This window comes from Mesoplodon densirostris, chromosome X (assembly GCF_025265405.1).
Source record: "Mesoplodon densirostris isolate mMesDen1 chromosome X, mMesDen1 primary haplotype, whole genome shotgun sequence".
NCBI lineage: Eukaryota > Metazoa > Chordata > Mammalia > Artiodactyla > Ziphiidae > Mesoplodon > Mesoplodon densirostris.
Window position 1 is genome coordinate 4,422,300 of NC_082681.1, and position 19,818 is coordinate 4,442,117.

At 35.7% G+C, this 19,818-nt stretch overlaps 1 protein-coding gene across 1 annotated transcript in view; it reads left to right on the top strand.

Moving 5' to 3' along the window:
• Positions 1–3,094: 3,094 nt before the first annotated feature.
• Positions 3,095–19,818, top strand: part of GABRA3 (gamma-aminobutyric acid type A receptor subunit alpha3) — a 144,164-nt gene continuing 127,440 nt past the window's right edge. The window contains exon 1 of the mRNA XM_060086793.1: positions 3,095–3,252. Within this exon, the coding sequence (XP_059942776.1) occupies positions 3,113–3,252 (140 nt within the window). The 5' untranslated portion in view covers positions 3,095–3,112. The remainder of the gene's footprint in view (positions 3,253–19,818) is intronic.

Below are 19,818 nucleotides of genomic sequence, written 5' to 3' on the forward strand. Positions count from 1 at the left end.
TCTGCTCATGCAACATAGTTGTTTGAATATTCATGTCATTATATGATGTTCCTTTGCTGCAATTTTCAGTATATTCATCATGGGTATGTGTAGTATTATATTTGTTTGTTTATATGTTATAAATAGCAATTTATTCACCATGGTCATCATTACATTATGGTCACTTGCATCTATACCTTACCTCTCAGCTCCAGTGGAAAAATTTGAGCATGTCAACTTACTCTTGGACCATGGCTCTTGTTCCTGCATCATGGCAGTCTAGCATGGCCATCCACTCCTAAACCATGTCACTTAATTCTTGTATCATGGTTGCCGTGATACATACATTGTGTATGCACACATCGTGGTTAAGGACTAATATACCAAATACTTCTTCACATTCATCATGGTTGTTTAAGCATATACCATAGTTGTCTCCAGCTAGATAGATGCTTTATCATGTTTGAAGGCTCTTTGTTCAAGTGTCATGGTTTATGCACTATGGTCACTTGAAAATTCAGCAAGGTTGTTAGAATAATTTTGAGTGTCTGCTCTTCTACTGTCCTTCTCTGTACTGTTTGATGATCATCTGAGCATGTACATGGATTTATGTTCATTTAATGCTAATATCTTCTAATGTGCCATATTTCTCTTTACATATATCAGGGTTGGGTCCTGTTTTATAGATATTTGCTAACTTGCTAAGACTCTGCCTGTTCTAGTGGCATGTTGTTTTTTAATTAAAACATTAATTCTGGTAAAAAAACATGACAAACAATCAACCATTTTAACTGTACAGTTTAGTGTTGTTAAGTATATTCACATTGTTGTACAGCAGTGTAGTGGCATTCTTTTGATCACGTGCAATGTCTTAATGAAATGTGTACCAAGCCCCTCTTCTCTTGTTCAGTGGTTAGTAGGCTTATGTGCTATGGTTTTCTGACATATACCATAGCCAAATGGTTTTATATCATAAAAGTGTTCACATGAATAATAATAATATTGTTTGCTAACAAGTGTCATTGTAGTTGGAGAGCACGTATTATGTCTAACCTCTTTTATATATAATGGATGTCTTCTCATGCATAATGGTTATTTGAACATGTATCTTAGTCATGAGTTTATATAACATTGTTGTCTTCTTATGCATCATAGTTTTCTCCTTCCAGATCATGGGCATTTGTTTCTGTGTCATTGGCATCTATGCTTAGTGTGAAGATTTGCTGCTTGTTTACCATGATCATTTGAACATAAGCCATAGTTATATACTAGAATAGCATAGTTGAACATACATTATGAGTATCTTTGCTCATGCAGCATGGCCATCTTCTCCTAAACCCAGGATTGTTACTCAGGCACTCATGTTTTTTAAGCATGCATCATAGTTCTGTCCTATATTCCATGCATTATTTCTACAATTTAGACTTCATATCCTGTACCTAGTCTCTTTGTTCCTGTAGAGTAATTGTCAATCATGATTATATGAGCATTAACCTTTGTCATGTGATTTTCAACCTTAGGGTCTTCTAAAGCCCTGTGGATGTTTGAGCATATGTCAGAGTTATTGCCCATACTACAGCTGTTTCTCTTGCCCCAGAATTGTCTGTTTATGCACCATATTTTCTTACTTATATGCTATGGTTTTCTTAACTGTACTGTTTCTGTTGATTTCTGTAAAATAGCCATCAACTCTTGTACAGCTCATGAATCATGAATGTCACAGCACATATTAAATTGAGCATAAGAAATTGCTGTTTTGTGAAAGAAAAATTGTCAAATATTGGCAAATTTATGTGATACAACTGAATAGTATGACTATTTCTATCTATAATGTGGACATTTTCTCATGTCAGAAATCCATCTTCTCCTGTATCATAGTTTTCTATGCCTGTATCAGATTCAAGAAGACAATCTAATATAGAACCTAGTGGCTGCTCTGGGGCGGGGGGTGGGGGGGTGGAGTGGTTAGGATCAATTTAGAAAGATTTTGTTCTTCATCTTCTCATCTACCAGAATAGCTCTTCAGCATGTATCTGTTTTACATATTAGTGTCTTGTATAAAGTTTCCTTGGGAAAAACGTTACATATCCTTCTATGCCCTCTGAAAATTAAACCACCTATATGACTGTAAAAGAGTATGGTGCTGGGTCAGAATTAGGTCTCCTCCAAGTGGTCAGTGTCTCAAATTCAAAGAAGCCATAAGGTTTAGAGGTAACAAGCAAGTGCCTCTTTACACTGTTTTCTTAACCCCATGTCCTGGGTAAACCTCCACCAGTCCAGAGTTCATAAAACAGCCTTGCATATAGGCAACTCAAAATTGCATAATTCTGTCATCAGTATAATTTGCTGACCACATAGGGACTTCTGTACCAGGAGACTAGGCTTGGATTTCTTCTTTATGTTGTGGCTCCTGTATGGGACTGGTTTTGCCCTCAAATATCTCTTTATGGGAAAACATTGCATTCCTATTCAGGAATCATGGTGTCTCATCATGCAGCATTTTCTCAACCCGATTCAGAGGATACAGTCCATCTTCTCCAGGCCCTTTGATATTTTGGAAAACTGCTTAACTGTATCAAGATGAGAATCAATCCCAAAAATTCTATAAAGGGACTCCAGGTCTTAATATTCTAGGATTTTCTACAGTATTATACAATTATTCATGGAAAAAACATTTGTGATAGTAAAAAATCAAACAGGATGGGGGAAAAATAAAATGAAGACATGAGAGATTATTTTAAGATCTCAGATTATAAGAGGTAACTGAGGCTAAGAGAAGTTCTGTGACTCACCTAGTTACAAGAAGACAGGGAAAAAGATGGTGTTGTAACCTAAGACTTCCAATTACTGATTTAGAGTCTTTATACTACCCTCTACTAGTTGGGCTCTGGTATAATCAAGAGAGGGATATGCCAGGAGTGAATTTTGATGGCATTAATGAACTGCAGAAGGAGGACTGTCACAGTAAGCATTTAGTAGCTGTATATTCTGGAAGTTAAATGGCTCTAATAGAATTGAATAAAATCTTTTTTTTCACCACTTCTTCCTCCTTCCCTTTGTCTTCTACTCCTTTCCCCTTCCTCTTTCCCTGAACATGGAACTCACAGGTCTCTCCAAGTTGGTGCCTAAGAAGATGATAATCACACAAATAAGTCAGTTCTGCATGACTAGCCTTGGGCTTCTCTTCCTGATTAATATTCTCCCTGGAACAACTGGCCAAGGGGAATCAAGGCGACAAGAACCTGGGGACTTTGTGAAGCAGGATATTGGCGGGTAAGTACCCTTAACTCCTAGAACAAAAGAAGACTGTGATAAATTATTGCCTTTGACCAGAGCTTTTTTTTTTTAATTGAAGAATAGTTGAGTTACAATATTGTGTTAATTTCAGGTATAGAGCAAACTGATTCAGTTATATAAATATTCTTTTTTTCAGATTATTTTCCATTATTGGTTGTTACAAGATATTGAATATTGTTCCCTGTGATATACAGTAAATCCTTGTTGCTTATCTGTTTTATATATAGTAGTGTGTATCTGTTAATTCCATACTCCTAATTTATCCCTCTCCCTCCCTTTCCCCTTTGGTAACCACGAGTTTGTTTTCTATCTCTGTGAGTCTGTTTCTGTTGCATATGTAGATTCATTTGTTAATGAGGGAAACTTGTAAGAAGTAAGGGAAGTGAGATAGGGAAGGAGCAAAAGTAAAACAAAGGTGTGATTTCACTTGAAGTGTAGCTTCCATTTTACCCCATGGGGAGATATGGAGCATGAATGGCACTATAGTTTTGGCAAGGGGCCTGGCTTTTGTAGCTTCATCTCAGTCAGTCATTGTCCTCCCAGGCATTTTAGAGTGAGATGGTTCCCTTCAGCTGATGGTAATACCCTGAAGTAGCTGGGGGATGGTTTTACTGGCATAGTAAAAGAAATCTTGACGTAGTAGTAACAGTAAATACTATTTTTGGTTTCCTCATGCTTTTATGGCTATGCTTTCTACCCTTTACTTTACAGATTCAATCAATCCCTAAAATCTGTCATTTCTTCCTCCCACATCCCTTGGATTCATCTACTTTTTTCCAACTTTCCTGCTACCGCCCTAGTTTAATCCGATGTTGTCTTCCACTTGGACTACTGCAAGAGTCTCTAATTAGTTTTACTTCCTAAAGTCTGTAGCCAGTGTTTCTTCTACAATGCATGTTGCATTATATCTGTCCTATTTAGAGTTACTTAATGACTTTCTATTATCCCTAAAGTCCCAACTCCTTAATATGATTTTATAAGACCCAGTATGACCTAGCCTCCACCCATTTGTCACCCTTATTTCTTAGTCCTCCTGTCACCAAACTCTATGTTCTTCAGCTATTTTGAACTTCTTTTGACTTTAAAAGTCAACCTCATTCAGAGAATATCATTACTAGAAATCAACCCCTTAGCTTCTACATATTTCAATATTACAGAGGATATTTTATTCTTTGGTAGTGTTCGTTGTTGTTTTACATTTGGCTATTGTCCCATATACTTGGAAGCATTAGGACTTGTTCCCAATTATTTTTGCAGAGTTGATTATCTTAATGTACTCTGAGTCTTTCCATCTTCTATCAGCATTTTCAACAATAATCTCTGGGGCTGAGGGCTACACGACTGGACTGATATGTCCTTAGAAACGTGGCCCATGAGGCCCTTTCTGTTCTTTATCCCAGTGTGGAAAAAAAAAGACTAATTCTGCCTTATTAACTTCTCATGTATGTGATTTCATTGGGCATGATAGATGTTCTAAATAAGATGGAAGTTCTAAATAAATGAATCTTACCTCTTCAAATGTTAAAGTCTTTTTAATTTTAACTCTGAGAATTAAAGTTCTCTAAAAATGTATTGCATGCTATCTAATAATCCTAAACAAGGATTTTGAACAGAATAGTCCCACTTCTTGGTGACTCACTGATCATCATAAAGAGCATTCATTGTGTTTATCCTATATCTGCTATTTTTCTTTTTGTGTCTCCATCCTCAGGGTCATTTGTCACCTCTCCTGTTTACATCAGTTTGCTTGTGTCCTGTTGGTGCTTAGAAAATCAGATAATCAAGCCTTTTAATAATTATATTAAAGAGAAGGCCAAAACATCCTGCTTGAAAAAGCAGAGACTGTTGAGGAGTACTGGTTTATTGACCAGTACTTTGTTCTAACATGTACTAATCATGTTCTAAATGCAATGGTTCTCAATGTTTGGTCTGTGTAAGCAAGGAAGCAGGCTCCACACGTGGAGAATTTGATTTAGTAGCTCTGGGGCTAGTGCCTAAAATTTGCATTTTTATCAAGTGCCCCACATGATTCTGATGTAAGGAATCTTCAAACAATACTTTGGGGACACAGTCCTTGTTTTCAAAGAACTTACAGTATAGTTAGGAATATGGGATTCTGAAATCTTAGAATAGCAGACATGGGAAAATGAGAGCATCTAGTCTGATTCCTCATTTTGTGCATGAAGAAATTGAGTTCCAGAAAAGGAAATTTACTTTTCTAAGACTTTACAGAAAATTAATAGTAGAGCTAGGTCTAGAACACCAGTCTCTGATTCCAAGTCCCTTTTTTATTTTAAAGAAAAGCTACAGGGAACAATTTCAGCTTCATGTAATAAAGGAATTTCTTATACTCCTGCTTCCTCATTTGACCATTAACAAATGAGAACTGTATGTGTGAACAGTGTTAGGTTGGAGCATTGTGAAAATGTCATTTCTCTGGGTCAAAATGGTTGAATATAAGCAATTTCATGATGGGTCAACCTCAGTAGCAAGTAAATGCTAAATGGATATTCTGTCCAGGTCTGACTGCGATTTGTTGAAACTTGAGATGTGTATCAGTCAGGATCCCAAAGAATACAGATGGGACATTTCAAATAAGACTATTTGAGGAGGGTACATTTGCAAAGGACCTAACAGTAAAGGTATGGTCTGGGTGTAGATACACCCCCAACAGATACAGCAAGAACCTAAGGCCAGCAGTAGGTATGTCATGTAAAACAAGTTTACTTAAGAGGTGAAGAGATTTTTAGTGGAGGAGATTTCACAGGGAGAGAGCCAAGAGATTACATACCCAGACTTTCCCTTCTTTTTCCCTCTGTCTTCTGAAGCCAGAGGCTGTGGCAGCCCTGCTGATATAGTTCATATAGCTTACCATTATAAGAAAGAGAACAGGGTGAAGAGTGCATAATATATCTGGAAGGGGAAATGAAAGACACTGGGCACAAGGCTGTACATTTACATGACACCATATCACCACTATTTCTGCATCAAGATTACATAGTGCTGGCAGTGGTGAGAGCAGATACTTTGAATTTAAGAGGAAATGGTTGAACTGTTGATTCATTGTCTCTTTGTCACATTCATAGTCTGACTTGGTGCCATGTTCCATAGGTCCTTGTAAGTGTCTGCTTTCATTGTGAAATATATTTTCTCAGTTCTCTTAATCTCAGAATAAACTGGCACCTGTGGCCACACATGTAAATACTAAGTTACTAAGAGAAACATGAAGGACTTGGTTTTTATTTTACTTTAATTCAGTGAATAATGTGGACAGGCATGGCACATGTTGAGTGGGAATGTCTCAAGCTAATTTTGACTTGAATTATAAGTATGCAAAATCTAATCTCTTCCATGTGTATATAATCTATATTATGGAATCAATACATTAATACTTTTACCATTCAATCACCAAATCTTAAAATTTAAGAATCAGATGTGGGACCTGAGAAGCTGTAAGTCCTAAGCTCCTACCCTGATCAAGAATCCCTCTTGTATTATGCTTTATGATTGACCTACCAGTTTGAATCCCTCCAGTAGTAAACTGCATTATTACCACGGGCATATAGCTCTAGGGATTGGAAAGCACTTCCTATATTGAGCAGAAGTCCACATTCCTCTAACGCCTACCAGTTTTAGGCCCCTGTGGCACTTGCTTCCTTTTCCACATAACAGGTCTCAGAGCTACTCCATGCTTTGTCTACAGGATAACTCTTATTACTTTCAACTATTCTCCTGTCATGATATGATTTTCCAGACATTGCTTAAAACTGAACACTCTCCTTTGTTCTCTAATTAGATTTTTTTGAAACTTAGTTCAATACTTTATTCTTATTTATAGTTTTCACATCCTATCCTATTACTTTAAAACTTATGTTTAAATAACTCTTACTATGTACCAAGCACTATTCTAAGTGCTTTACATAGGTTAATCCATATAATCCTTATAACAGACCTGCTACCTAGGTGCTGCTATTATTCCTGTTTCACAGATAAAACATGGAGACACGGAGAGGTCAAGTAACTTGCCAAACCTCACACAGTTAAAACGTGGCAGAGCCAGGACTGAAACCCAGACAGTCTGGCTCCAGAGTACATGCTATTAATTGCTACAATGTATTGCTTTTCATGTGTTTGGTCACTTTTAAGTATGACTTAGGCACATGTCCATTTATTTTGTGTACATGAACATCTACTTATGTATAGTAATCCCTCAATTTCTGAATACTTAATATCTCAGCCATATGACTGCCTAGCCTGTGCTAAAATGGGGCAAGTGTAATTTTCTTATAGGACCTAGAGGAATAAGAAATATCATTTTCCATTTTGAAGTAGAAGTGTAGAATTTGTAACACAGGGCAGAGCTGGACATTTGAAGCCAGGATCAAGAATATTTGGTAGATGACACTATGACTTCCTATTGTATCATGTCAGGAGGCAAGGTCGTCTCAGTATTACTGATGCTAAATGTGATCTCTTGGTTAAGGTGATGACTGTCAGGACTCTCCATTGTAAGGATACTAGTCACTAGGATTGATTGAGAGATTTGAGGCCGTGACCAGCTCATTGCTTTGGTCGCGGCCATGGTTGTGGGGTAGAGAGTAAATAATAGTGGGGAAGAGAATATGCCTAGTACTGTAATTTCCCTTCTTTTGTGTCATAATTCTTTTCTCCACATAGGCAGTGTTATAAATGGTTCTCAGGCTGGCCTATGAAAGTCCACTTAATGAGAAATGTTGCTGAAATAGTGCTCGTGCATTGGCAATTACAATCATTCAGATAAATTATGAGAAATAAAGACTTGTGTAGCCTTGCCTGGAAAAGTAGCTACCCTTTACGGCATTGTTTCAAAGGAAGAATGTGCCTTTAATTCTTTGCAAACTTTGGAATACAACCCATTTTAAGTTAGGGTACGCCTGCTGATGTGCACGTATGAAATCATATCTCTAAGGTCTAGTACCTTGTTATTTAATCATTCACAAGATACAGTAGTCAGATCTTCTCATGTGTTTCTGTGAAGCAGTGACTTTTAGTTACTAACAAGGTATGAAGGACTTGGTTTTTATTTTACTTTAATTCAGCAAATAGTGTGAACAGGTGGACCACATAGCGAATGGGTGTGTCTTAAGCTAATACTTCTTTAGTTTCATAACCAGTCTATAGAAGCCATTTAAGAAAAAGACAGTTGTCTTTTTGAGATAGATTGGACATATTCTAGTCAAAAATCAGTTTGTTCTTTTTTCTTTAAGTGGCTTCTGTAAAAACATTAGAATGTATGTTATTGAATTCCAGGTGTTTCTCATTCCCTTCCCAGTATATAACTGGTATCCCTAGTGCTGAATTTTTAGCTAGACCTTTCCACTTATTGGAATGACTGGACTTGGAAAATGAAAACATGGGGAGTATTGGGAAATGGTGAATAATCTGATATGGCTATGATTTCTGGTCAGAAAGAGAAGTAGTGGAATTTACACCTGTAAAAGTATATTGAGAATAGATTGCAGACTCACAGAAAGCCATGAATGTCAGTCCAAGGAGTTGGATTTTATTTGGTAACCACGAAGACTTATGAAAGGTCTGTGAGCATTGCAGATACGTGATCTGGAAAGGAATTTTTAAAAATACATTTTTTTAATTAAGATATAATTGACATACAACATTGTGTAAGTTTAAGGTGTAAAATGTTTTGATTTGATACATTTATATATTGCAATATGATTATAGTAGAGTTAGCTAATGCCTTTATGATGTCACATATTTATCATTTCTTTTGTGTTGAGAACAGTTAAGATTTAGTCTCTTAGTAACCTTGAAGTTTATAATATAATATTGTTTATTATAATCACTATGTTGTATATTAGAGCTCCAGAACTTGTTTATCTACTACTTGTAAGTTTGTACCTTTAAACAACATCTCCCCATTTCCTCACCAACCCTAGCCTCTGGTAACTACCATTCTACTGTCATTTGCACAAGTTCAGTCGTTTTAGATTCCACATATAAGTGAGATCATACAGTATTTGTCCTTCTCTAACTTATCTCACTTAGCACAATGCCTTCAAGGTCCATCCATGTTGTCACAAATGGCAGGATTGACTTCTTTCTCATACACATGCCATATTCTTTTGTATATGTGTGTGTGTTTGTGTGTGTATGTGTATATCTCACACTTTCTTTTCCATTGGTGGACACTTAGGTTGTTTCCGTACCTTTGTTATTGTGAATAATGCTGCAGTGAACATGGGGGTGCAGATTTCCCTGTGCAATACTGATTTTAATTCCTCCAGATATACACCCAGAAGTGGAATTTCTGGATAATATGGTAGTACAATATTTACTTTTTGAGTAATAACCATACTGTTTTCCATAATAGCTATACCAATTTACATTCCCACAAAGAATGCACAAGGGTTCTTATTTCTCCACATACTTGCCAACATTTGTTATCTCTTGTCTTTTGGATGAAAAGCCATCCTAACAGGCAAGTTGATGTCTCATTGTGGTTTTGATTTGCATTTCCCTGATGATTAGTGATGTTGAACACATTTTCACACACCTGATGGCCATTTGTATGTCTTCTTTGGAAAAATGCCTACTCAGGTCCTTTGCCCATTTTTTAAATTGGATTATTTTCCCTTTTGCTATTGAGTTGTATGAGTTCTTTATATATTATGAATATTAATTCCTAATCAGATATATGGTTTGGGAGTATTTCCTCCCATTCTGTAGGTTTTCTTTTCCATTTATTGCTTGTTTCCTTTGCTGTTCAGAAGCTTTTTAGTTTAATGTAGGCCAGCTTGTTTATTTTAATGTTTGTTGCCTGTGCTATTGGTGACTTATCCAAAAAATTATTGCCAAGACCAATGTCAGGGCTCTTTTCCCCTATGTTTTCTTCAAGGAGATTTACAGTTTCAGATATTACATTTAAATCTTTGATCAATTTCAAGTTAATTTTATGTGAGTGGTGTAAGGTAGGGGTTCAGTTTTATTCTTTTTCAAGTGGATATCCAGTTTTCTCAATATCATTTATTGAAGAGACTGTCCTTTCCCCAATGTGTGTTCTTGGCTCCATCATCAAAAATTAGTCGAGTATATTTGTGAGGTTTTATATCTGGGCTCTTTATTTTGTTCCACTGATCTATGTGCCTATTTTTATGCCAGTAACATACAATTTTGATTACTATAGCTTTGTAATATAGCTTGAAATCAGGTATTGTTATACCTCCAGCTTTGTTCTTCTTTCTCAGGATTGCTTTGGCTATTCAGGGTCTTTTGTGGTCTGAAACAAATTGTAGAATAGTTTTTCCTATTTCTGTGAATAGGAATGTCTTTGGAATTTTGACTGGGATTACATTGAATCTGTAGATCATTATGGGTAGTATGGACATATTTACAGTATTAATCTTCAAATCCAGGAACCTGAGATATCTTTTTATTTATTTGTGTCTTCTTTAATCTCTTTCAATAAATTTCTTATAGTTTACAGTGTACAGGTCTTACACCTCCTTGGTTAAACTTATTCCTCAATAATTAATTATTTTCAATGCTATTGTAAATGGGATTGCTTTCTTAACTTCTCTTTCAGATAATTCATTGTTAGTGTATAGAAATGCAACTGATTTCTGTGTCTTGATTTTGTATCCTAAGACTTTACTGAATTCATTTATTTGTGCTAACAGTTTTTTAGTGGAGTCTTCAAGGTTTTCTACATGTAAGATTATATCATCTGCAAACAAATGATTTTACTTCTCCTTTCTGATATGTGTGTTATTTCTTTTTCTTGCCTAATTGCTCTGGCTAGAACTTTTATTATTATGTTGAATACAAATGGTAAGAATGGGCATCTCTGTATTGATCTTCAAAATGAAAGAGTTTTAATTTATTACCACTGAGTATGATGTTATTTGTGGGCTTGTCATAGATGACCTTTATTATGCTAAGGAATATTCCTTCTATACCCAATTTGATGAACATTTTCATCATGAAACGATGTTGTATTTGTCAAATACTTTTTCTGCCTCGAGATGATTATATCATATTTATTTTTCATTCTATTAATGTGGTGTATTACATTTGTTGTTTTGCATGTGTTAAACCATCCTTGCATCCCAGGGCTAAATCTCACTTGATCATGGTGAATGATTTTTTTAATGTGCTTTTGAAAACAGTTTGCTAATATTTTGTTGAGAATTTTTACATCTTTATCAGGGATATTTGTCTGTAATTTTATTTTCTTGTGGTGTCTTATTTGGCTTTGATATCAGGGTAATCCTGGCTGCATAAAATGAATTTGGGAATGTTCCCTCCTCTTCAGATGTTTGCAACAGTTTGAGAAGGATTGGTGTTAATTCTTCTTTAAATGTTTGGTAGAATTCACGGGTGAAACCATCTGATCCTTAGCTTTTCTGTGTTTGGGAGTTTTCTGGTTACTGATTCAATCTCCTTAATTGTTATGGGCTTCTTTAGATTTTCTATTTATTCATGATTCATTTTTAGGTAGGTCATATGTTTCTAGGAATTTGTCCATTTCTTCTCAGTTATCCAGTTTGTTGGCATATAATTGTAGTCTCATAATTTTTTATATTTCTGTGCTATCAGTTGTAATATCTCCCCTTTCATTTCTAGTTTTATTCATTTGAGTCTTCTTTCTTTCTTTTTTTTTTTTTTTTTTTTTTTTTTTTTTGCAGTACGCGGGCCTCTCACCGTTGTGGCCTCTCCTGCTGTGGAGCACAGGCTCCGGACGCTCAGGCTAAGCGGCCATGGCTCACGGGCCTAGCCACTCCGCGGCATGTGGGATCTTCCTGGACCGGGGCATGAACCCGTGTCCCCTGCATCAGCAGGCGGATTCTCAACCACTGCGCCACCAGGGAAGCCCCTGAGTCTTCTTTCTTGTTTTCTTAGTTAATCTGGCTAAAGCCTTGCCAATTTTGTTTATCTTTTCAAAGTGCCAGCTTAGTTTCATTTATCTTTTCTATTGTTTTTCTGGTCTCTATTTCATTTATTTCTGCTCTGATCTTTGATAATTCCTTCCTTCTGTTAACTTTCGGCTTAGTTTGTTCTTCTATTTCTAGCTTATTTGAGATCTTTCTTGTTTCTTAAAGTAGGCATTTATTGCTATACACGTCCCTCTGGGAACTGCTTTTGCAGCATCCCACATGTTTTAATATATTGTGCTTCCATTTTCGTTTGTTTCAAAATATTTCTTGATTTCCATGTTGATTTCTTCTTTAACCCATTTGTTGTTCAGAAGCATGTTGTTCCATCGCCACATACTTGCAATTTTCCAGCATTCCTCCTGTTATTGATTTCTAGTTTCATACTTCTGTGGTTGGAAAACATAGTTTTTATGATTTCAGTCTTCTTAAATTTGCTAAGACATGTTTTATGATATATTACATGAACTATCCTGGAGAAGGTTCTGTGTGTGCTAGAGAAAATGTGTGTTCTTCTGCTGTTGGACAGAATGTTCTGTAAATGTCTGTTTGGTTTATTTGGTCCAAAGTATCATTCAGATCCATTATTTCCTTATTGATTTTCTATTTGAATGATGGATCCATTGTTGAAAATGAGGTATTGAAGTCCCCTACTATTATTTCATTGCTGTCTATTTTTTCCCTTCAGATCCATTGATAACTGTTTAATATATTTACGTGCTACAATATTGAGTGTGCATGAGTTTACAATTGTTATATCCTTGTGATGAATTGACCCCTTTATCATTATATAATGACCTCCTTGTATCCTGTTATGGTTTTTGACTTAAAGTCTCTTTTGTCTGATGTAAATATAGCTACCCCTGCTGTCTTTTGATTTCCATTTGCTTGAAATACCTTCATCCCTTCACTTTCAGCCCGTGAGTGTGCTTAATGCTTAAGTGAGCCTCTTATAGGCATCATATAGATGGGCCTTGGTATTTGTTGTTGTTGTTGTTTTTATCCATTTAGCTTCTTTGTGTCTCTTAATTGAAGAATTTAAAACATTTATATTTAAAGAAATGAATGGATAAAGACTTACTATCACTAAATTTTGATAATGATTTCTGATTGTTTTGAAGTTCCTTAGTTTCCTTCCTCCTCTCTTGCTGTCTTTCTTTGTTAGTTGATGATTGTTTTAGTGGTTTGCTTTGATTCTTTTCTCTATATTGTTTGTGTATCTATTACAGGTTTTTGATCTGTGGTTACCATGAGGCTTTCATAATGTATCTTATAATCATCTATTTTAAGCTGATAACAACTTCAATTGCATAAGAAAGTTTTACACATTTACTTGCCCCCCACAGTTTATATTGATGCCTTACTTGTCATCTTTTTATGTTATGTATCTATCAATGTAATATTATAGCTGTAACTATTTTCTTTTTTTCCTATCAGACAAAATATATTTTATTTTATTATGCTTCTTCTTCAAGATTAACATCTTTCTTTATTTAAAATTTTTTTATTGAAATATGGTTGATTTATAATGTGTTAGTTTCAGGTATACAGCTCAGTAACTCATATATGTATAACTGAGTTATATATATATATATATATATATATATATATATATATTCTTTTTTATAATCTCATCCATTATAGGTCATTACAAGATATTGAATATAGTTCCCTATGCTATACAGTAGGTCCTTGTTGGTTATCTATTTTATATAGAGTAGTAGGTATATTTTTATCCCAAACTCCTAATTTATCCCTCCCCCCTTCCCCTTTGGTAACCATAAGTTTGTTTTCTATGTCTGTGAGTCTGCTTCTGTTTTGTAAATAAGTTTATTTTTATCATTTTTTTAGATTCCACATATAAGTGATATCATATGATATTTGTCTTTCTCTTTCTGACTTACTTCACTTAGTATAATCTCTTGGTCCATCCATGTTGCTGCAAGTGGCATTATTTCATTCTTTTCATGGCTGAGAAATATTCCATTGTGTGTGTATGTATGTGTATATGCATGTATGTGTGTGTGTGTGTATGTATATATATATATATATATATATATATATATATATATATATATATATATATATATATATCACCTTCTTTATACATTCATCTGTTGATGGAAAACTTAGGTTGCTTCCATGTCTTGGCTACTGTAAATAGTGCTAAAGTGAACAGTGAGGTGCATGTATCTTTGCAAATTATGGTTTTCTCCGGATGTATGCCCAGGAGTGGGATTGTAGGATCAATAATATGGTAGCTGTATTTTCAGTTTATTAAGGAACCTCCATACTGTTCTCCCTAGTGGCTGTACCAATTTACACTCCCACCAGCAGTGTAGGAGGGTTCCTTTTTCTCCACACCCTCTCCAGCATTTATTATTTGTAGATATTTTGATATTGGTCATTCTGACTTGTATGTGATACTGGTGTGGTGTATTGTATTTTGATTTGCATTTCCCAATACTTAGTAGTGTTGTGCATCTTTTCATATGCCTTTCCACCAACTGTATGTCTTCTTTGGAGAAATGTCTTTTTAGACCTTCTGCCCATTTTTTGATTAGGTTGTTTGTTTTTTGCTATTGAGCTGTTTGTATATGTTGAAAATTAATCCCTTTCAATCATATCATTTGCAAATATTTTCTTCCATTCTGTAGGTTGTCTTTTTGCTTTGTTTATGGTTTCCTTTGCTGTGCAAAAGCTTTCAACTTTAATTAGGTCCCATTTATTTATTTCTGTTTTTATTTCCATTACTCTAGGAGACGGATCCAAAAAGGTATTGCCGCAATTTATGTCAAAGAGTATTCTGCTTAAGTTTTCCTCTAGGAATTTTATATTATCTGGTCTTATTTTTAGGTCTTTAATCCATTTTGAGTTTATTTTTGTGTATAGTGTGAGGGAGTGTTTTAACTTCATTGATTTACATGTGGTGGTCCAATGTTCCCCTGCCACTTGCTGAAGAGACTGTCTTTTCTGCAGTGTATATTCTTGCCTGCTTTGTCATAGATTAGTTCACCATATGTGCATGAGTTTATTTCTGGGCTTTCTATCCTGTTCCATTGACCTATGTCTGTTTTAAATGCCAGTATACTGTTTTGATTACTGTAGCTTTGTAGTATAGTCTGAAGTCAGGGAACCTGATTCCTCCAGCTCCGTTTTTGTTTCTCAAGATTGCCTTGGCTATTCAGGGTCTTTTGTGTTTCCATAAAAATTAAAACTTTTTGTTCCAGTTCTGTGAAAAATGCCATTTGTAATTTGAAAAGGATTGCATTGAATCTGTAGATTGCCTTGGGTAGTATAGTCATTTTGACAATATTAATTCTTCCAATCCAAGAACATGGTTTATCTTTCCATCTGTCTGTGTTGTCTTTGATTTCTTTCATCAGCATCTTATAGTTTTGGGAGTACAGGTGTTTTGCTTCCTTTGGTAGGTTTATTCCTAGGTATTTTATTCTTTTTGATGCAATGGTAAATGGGATTGTTTCCTTAATTTCTCTTTCTGACCTTACATTGTTAGTGTATAGAAATGCAACAGATTTCTGTGTATTAAGTTTGTACCCTGCAACTTTACCAAAATCATTGATGAACTCTAGTAGTTTTCTTGTAGCATCTTTAGGACTTTCTATGTATAGTATCATGTCATCTGCAAACAGTGACAGTTTTACTTCTTCTTTTCCAATTTGTATTCCTTTTATTTCTCTTTCTTCTCTGATTTCCATGGCTAAGACTTCCAAAACTATGTTGAATGAAAGTGGTGAGAGTGGACATCCTTGTCTTGTTCCTGATCTTAGAGGAAATGCTTTCAGCTTTTCACCATTGAGTATGATATTACCTGTGGGTTTGTCATATATGGCCTTTATTATGTTAAGGTATGTTACCTCTATGTCCACTTTCTGCAGAGTTGTTATCATAAATGGATGTTGAATTTTATCAAAACCTTTTTTCCGCATCTATTGAGATGATCATAAGGTTTTTATTCTTTGATTTGTTAATGTGGTATATCATACTGATTGATTTGTGAATATTGAACAATCCTTGCATCCCTGAGATAAATCCCACTTGATCGTGTGTATGACCCTCTTAATGTATTGTTGGATTTGGTTTGCTAGTATTTTGTTGAGGATTTTTGCATCAATGTTCATCAGTGATATTGGCCTGTAATTTTCTTTTTTTGTGATATCTTTGTCTGGTTTTGGTATCAGGGTGATGGTGGCCTCATGGAATGAGTTTGTAAGTATTATTTCCTCTGCAAGTTTTTGGAATAGTTTCAGAAGCATCGGTGTTAATTCTTCTCTAAATGTTTGATAGAATTTGCCTGTGAAGCCATCTGGTCCTGGACTTTTGTTTGTTGGGAGTTTTAAATCACAGATTCAATTTCAGTACTTGTAATTGTTCTGTTCATATTTTCTATTTCTTCCTGGTTCAGTCTTGGGAGATCATACCTTTCTAAGAATTTGTTCATTTCTTCTATGTTGTCCACTTTATTGGCAAATAGGTGCTTGTAGTAGTCTTTTATGGTCCTTTGTATTTCTGTGGTGTTGGTTGTAACTTCTTTTTCATTTCCAATTTTATTGATTTGGGCCCTCTCCCTTTTTTTCTTGATAAGTCTGGCTAAAGGTTTATCAATTTTTTTTCCTTTCAAAGAACCAGCTTTTAGTTTCATTGACCTTTTCTATTGTTTTTTAGTCTATTTCATTTATTTCTGCTCTGATCTTTATGGTTTCTTTACTTATACTAACTTTGAGTTTTTTTTTGTTCTTTTTTCTCTAGTTGCTTCAGGTGTAACATTAGGTTGTTCATTTGAAATTTTTCTTTTTCCGGAGGTAAGCTTGTATCTCTATTAACTTCCCTCTTAGAACTGTTCTGTTGCACCCCATAAGTTTTGGATCATTATGTTTTTATTTTCATTTGTCTCTAGGTATTTTTTGATTTCCTCTTTGATTTCTTCAATGATCCATTGGTTGTTTCATGGCATTTTGTTTAACCTCCACCTGTTAGTATTTTTTGAAGTTTTTTCTTGTAGTTGATTTCTAGCTTCATAATGTTGTGGCTAGAAAAGATGCTTGATATGATTTCAGTTTTCTTAAATTTACTGAGTCTTGCTTTTTGGGCCAGCATGTGATCTATCCTGGAGAATGTTCCATGTGCACTTCAAAAGAATGTGTATTCTGCTGCTTTTGGATGAAACACCCTGTAGATATCAGTTAAGTCCATATGGTTTAATGCATCATTTAAGGCCTGTTTTCCTTACTGATTTCCTGTCTGGATCATCTGTCCATTGATGTAAGTGGGGTGTTAAAATCTCCCAGTATTATTGTGTTACTGTCGATTTCTCCCTTTATGTCTGTTAACATTTGCCTTCTATATTGAGGTGCTCCGACATTGGGTGCATATGTATTTACAATTGTTACATCTTCTTCTTGGATTGATCCCTTGATTATGTAGTGCCCTTTGTCTCTTGTCCTTCTTTGTCTCTTTAAAGACTTTAGTCTTTGAAGTCTATTTTGTCTGCTATGAGTATTACTCCTCCAGCTTTCTTTTGATTTCCATTTGCATGGAATACCTTTTCCATCCCCTCACTTTCCGTCTGTATGTGTCTCTAGTTCTGAAGTGGGTCTGTTGTACACAACATTTATACAGGTCTTGTTTTTGTATCCATTCAGCCAGTCTGTGTCTTTTTGTTGGAGCATTTAATCTGTTTAAATTTAGGTAATCATTGATATGTATATTCTTACTGCCATTTTGTTAATTGTTTTGGATTTGTTTTTGTAGGTCTTTTTTCTTCCTTTCCTCTTTTGTTCTCTTGTGATTTGTTGACTATTTTAGTGTTGTGTTTGGATTACTGTTTCTTATTTGTGTATATATCTATTATATATTTTTGGTTTGTGTTTACCATGAGGTTTTTTGTTTTTTTTTTTCTTTTTGCGGTATGCGGGCCTCTCACTGTTGTGGCCTCTCCCGTTGCGGAGCACAGGCTCCGGATGCACAGGCCCAGCGGCCATGGCTCACGGGCCCAGCCGCTCTGCGGCATGTGGGATCCTCCCAGACCGGGGCACGAACCCGTATCCCCTGCATCGGCAGGCGGACTCTTAACCACTGCGCCACCAGGGAGGCCCTACCATGAGGTTTTGATATAACAGTCTACATATATGCATGATTGTTTTAAATTGCTGATCTCTTAATTTCAAATGCATTGGAAATATCCAGCATTTGTACTCTCCTCCTCTCACGATTACTGGTTTAGATATCATATTTGTGTGTGGATGATTTCCTACCTTTATTGTATGTTTGCCTTTATTAGTGAGCTTTCCCATTTCATAATTTTCTTGTTTCTAGTTGTGGCCTTTTCTTTTCCACCTACAGAAGTTCCTTTAGCATTTGTTGTAAAGCTAGTTTGGTGGTGCTGAATTCTTTTAGCTTTTGCTTGTCTGTAAAACTTTTGATGTCTCCATCAAATCTGAATGAGAGCCTTGCTGGGTAGAGTATTTTTGGTTGTAGGTTTTTCCCTTTCATCACTTAAAATATATCATGCCACTCCCTTCTGGCCTGCAGAGTTTCTGCTGAAAAATCAGCTGATAACCTTATGGGGTTTCCCTTGTATGTTATTTGTTGCTTTTAAAATTTTCTCTTTATCTTAATTTTTGTCAGTTTGATTACTATGTGTCTCAGCATGTTCCTCCTTTGCTTGATCCTGTATGGTACTCTCTGTGATTCCTGGACTTGGGTGATTGCTTCCTTTCCCATGTTAGGGATGTTTTCAGCTATTCTCTTTTCAAATATCTTCTCAGGTCCTTTCTCCCCCTCTACTCTTTCTGGGATCCCTATAATGTGAATATTGCTGCATTTGACATTGTCCCAGAAATCTCTTAAACTGTCCTCATTTTTTTTCATTCTTTTTTCTTTATTCTGTTCCATGGCAGTTATTTCCACCACTCTGTCTTCCAGCTCATGTATCCTTTCTTCTGCCTCATTTATTCTTCTATTGATTCCTTCTAGCATATTTTTCATTTCAGTTATTGTATTCTTCAACTGTTCAGTTGTTCTTTATTTTTTCTAATTCTTTGTTAAAAACTTCTTGTAACTTCTTGCTTTGTGCATCCATTATTTTTGCAGGATCTTGGATCATCTTTATGATCATTACTTTGAATTCTTTATCTGGTAAATTGCCTACCTCCATGTCACTTAGTCGTTCTTTTGGGGTTTTATCTTATTCCTTCGTCTGCAACATATTCCTCTGCTGTCTCACTTTTTCTAAACCTTCTATTTGTGTTTTTATGTATGTGGAAGGTTAGTTATGTTTCTCCAGCTTGGAGAAGTGGCCATCTGTATGGGATGTGCTATATGCCCCAGTAGTACTCTCTCATCACCCATGGGCCAGGGACCAGCTGGTCCCAAGGTAGATTCTGACCTGTGTTTGTGAACTCAGTTCCACAGGCTGTGGGACTGTATATTTCTTGCTTCTGGTGTCTGCCCCCTGGTGGGTGAGGCTGGTCTAGAGGTTCCTGCAGGCTTCCTGGTGGGAGGGACTGGTGCCTGCCCACTGGTGTGTGGAGTTGTGTCTTGGCTCTCTGGTGGGCAGTGCCATGTCAAGGCTAGTGTCTAGAGCTAGCTG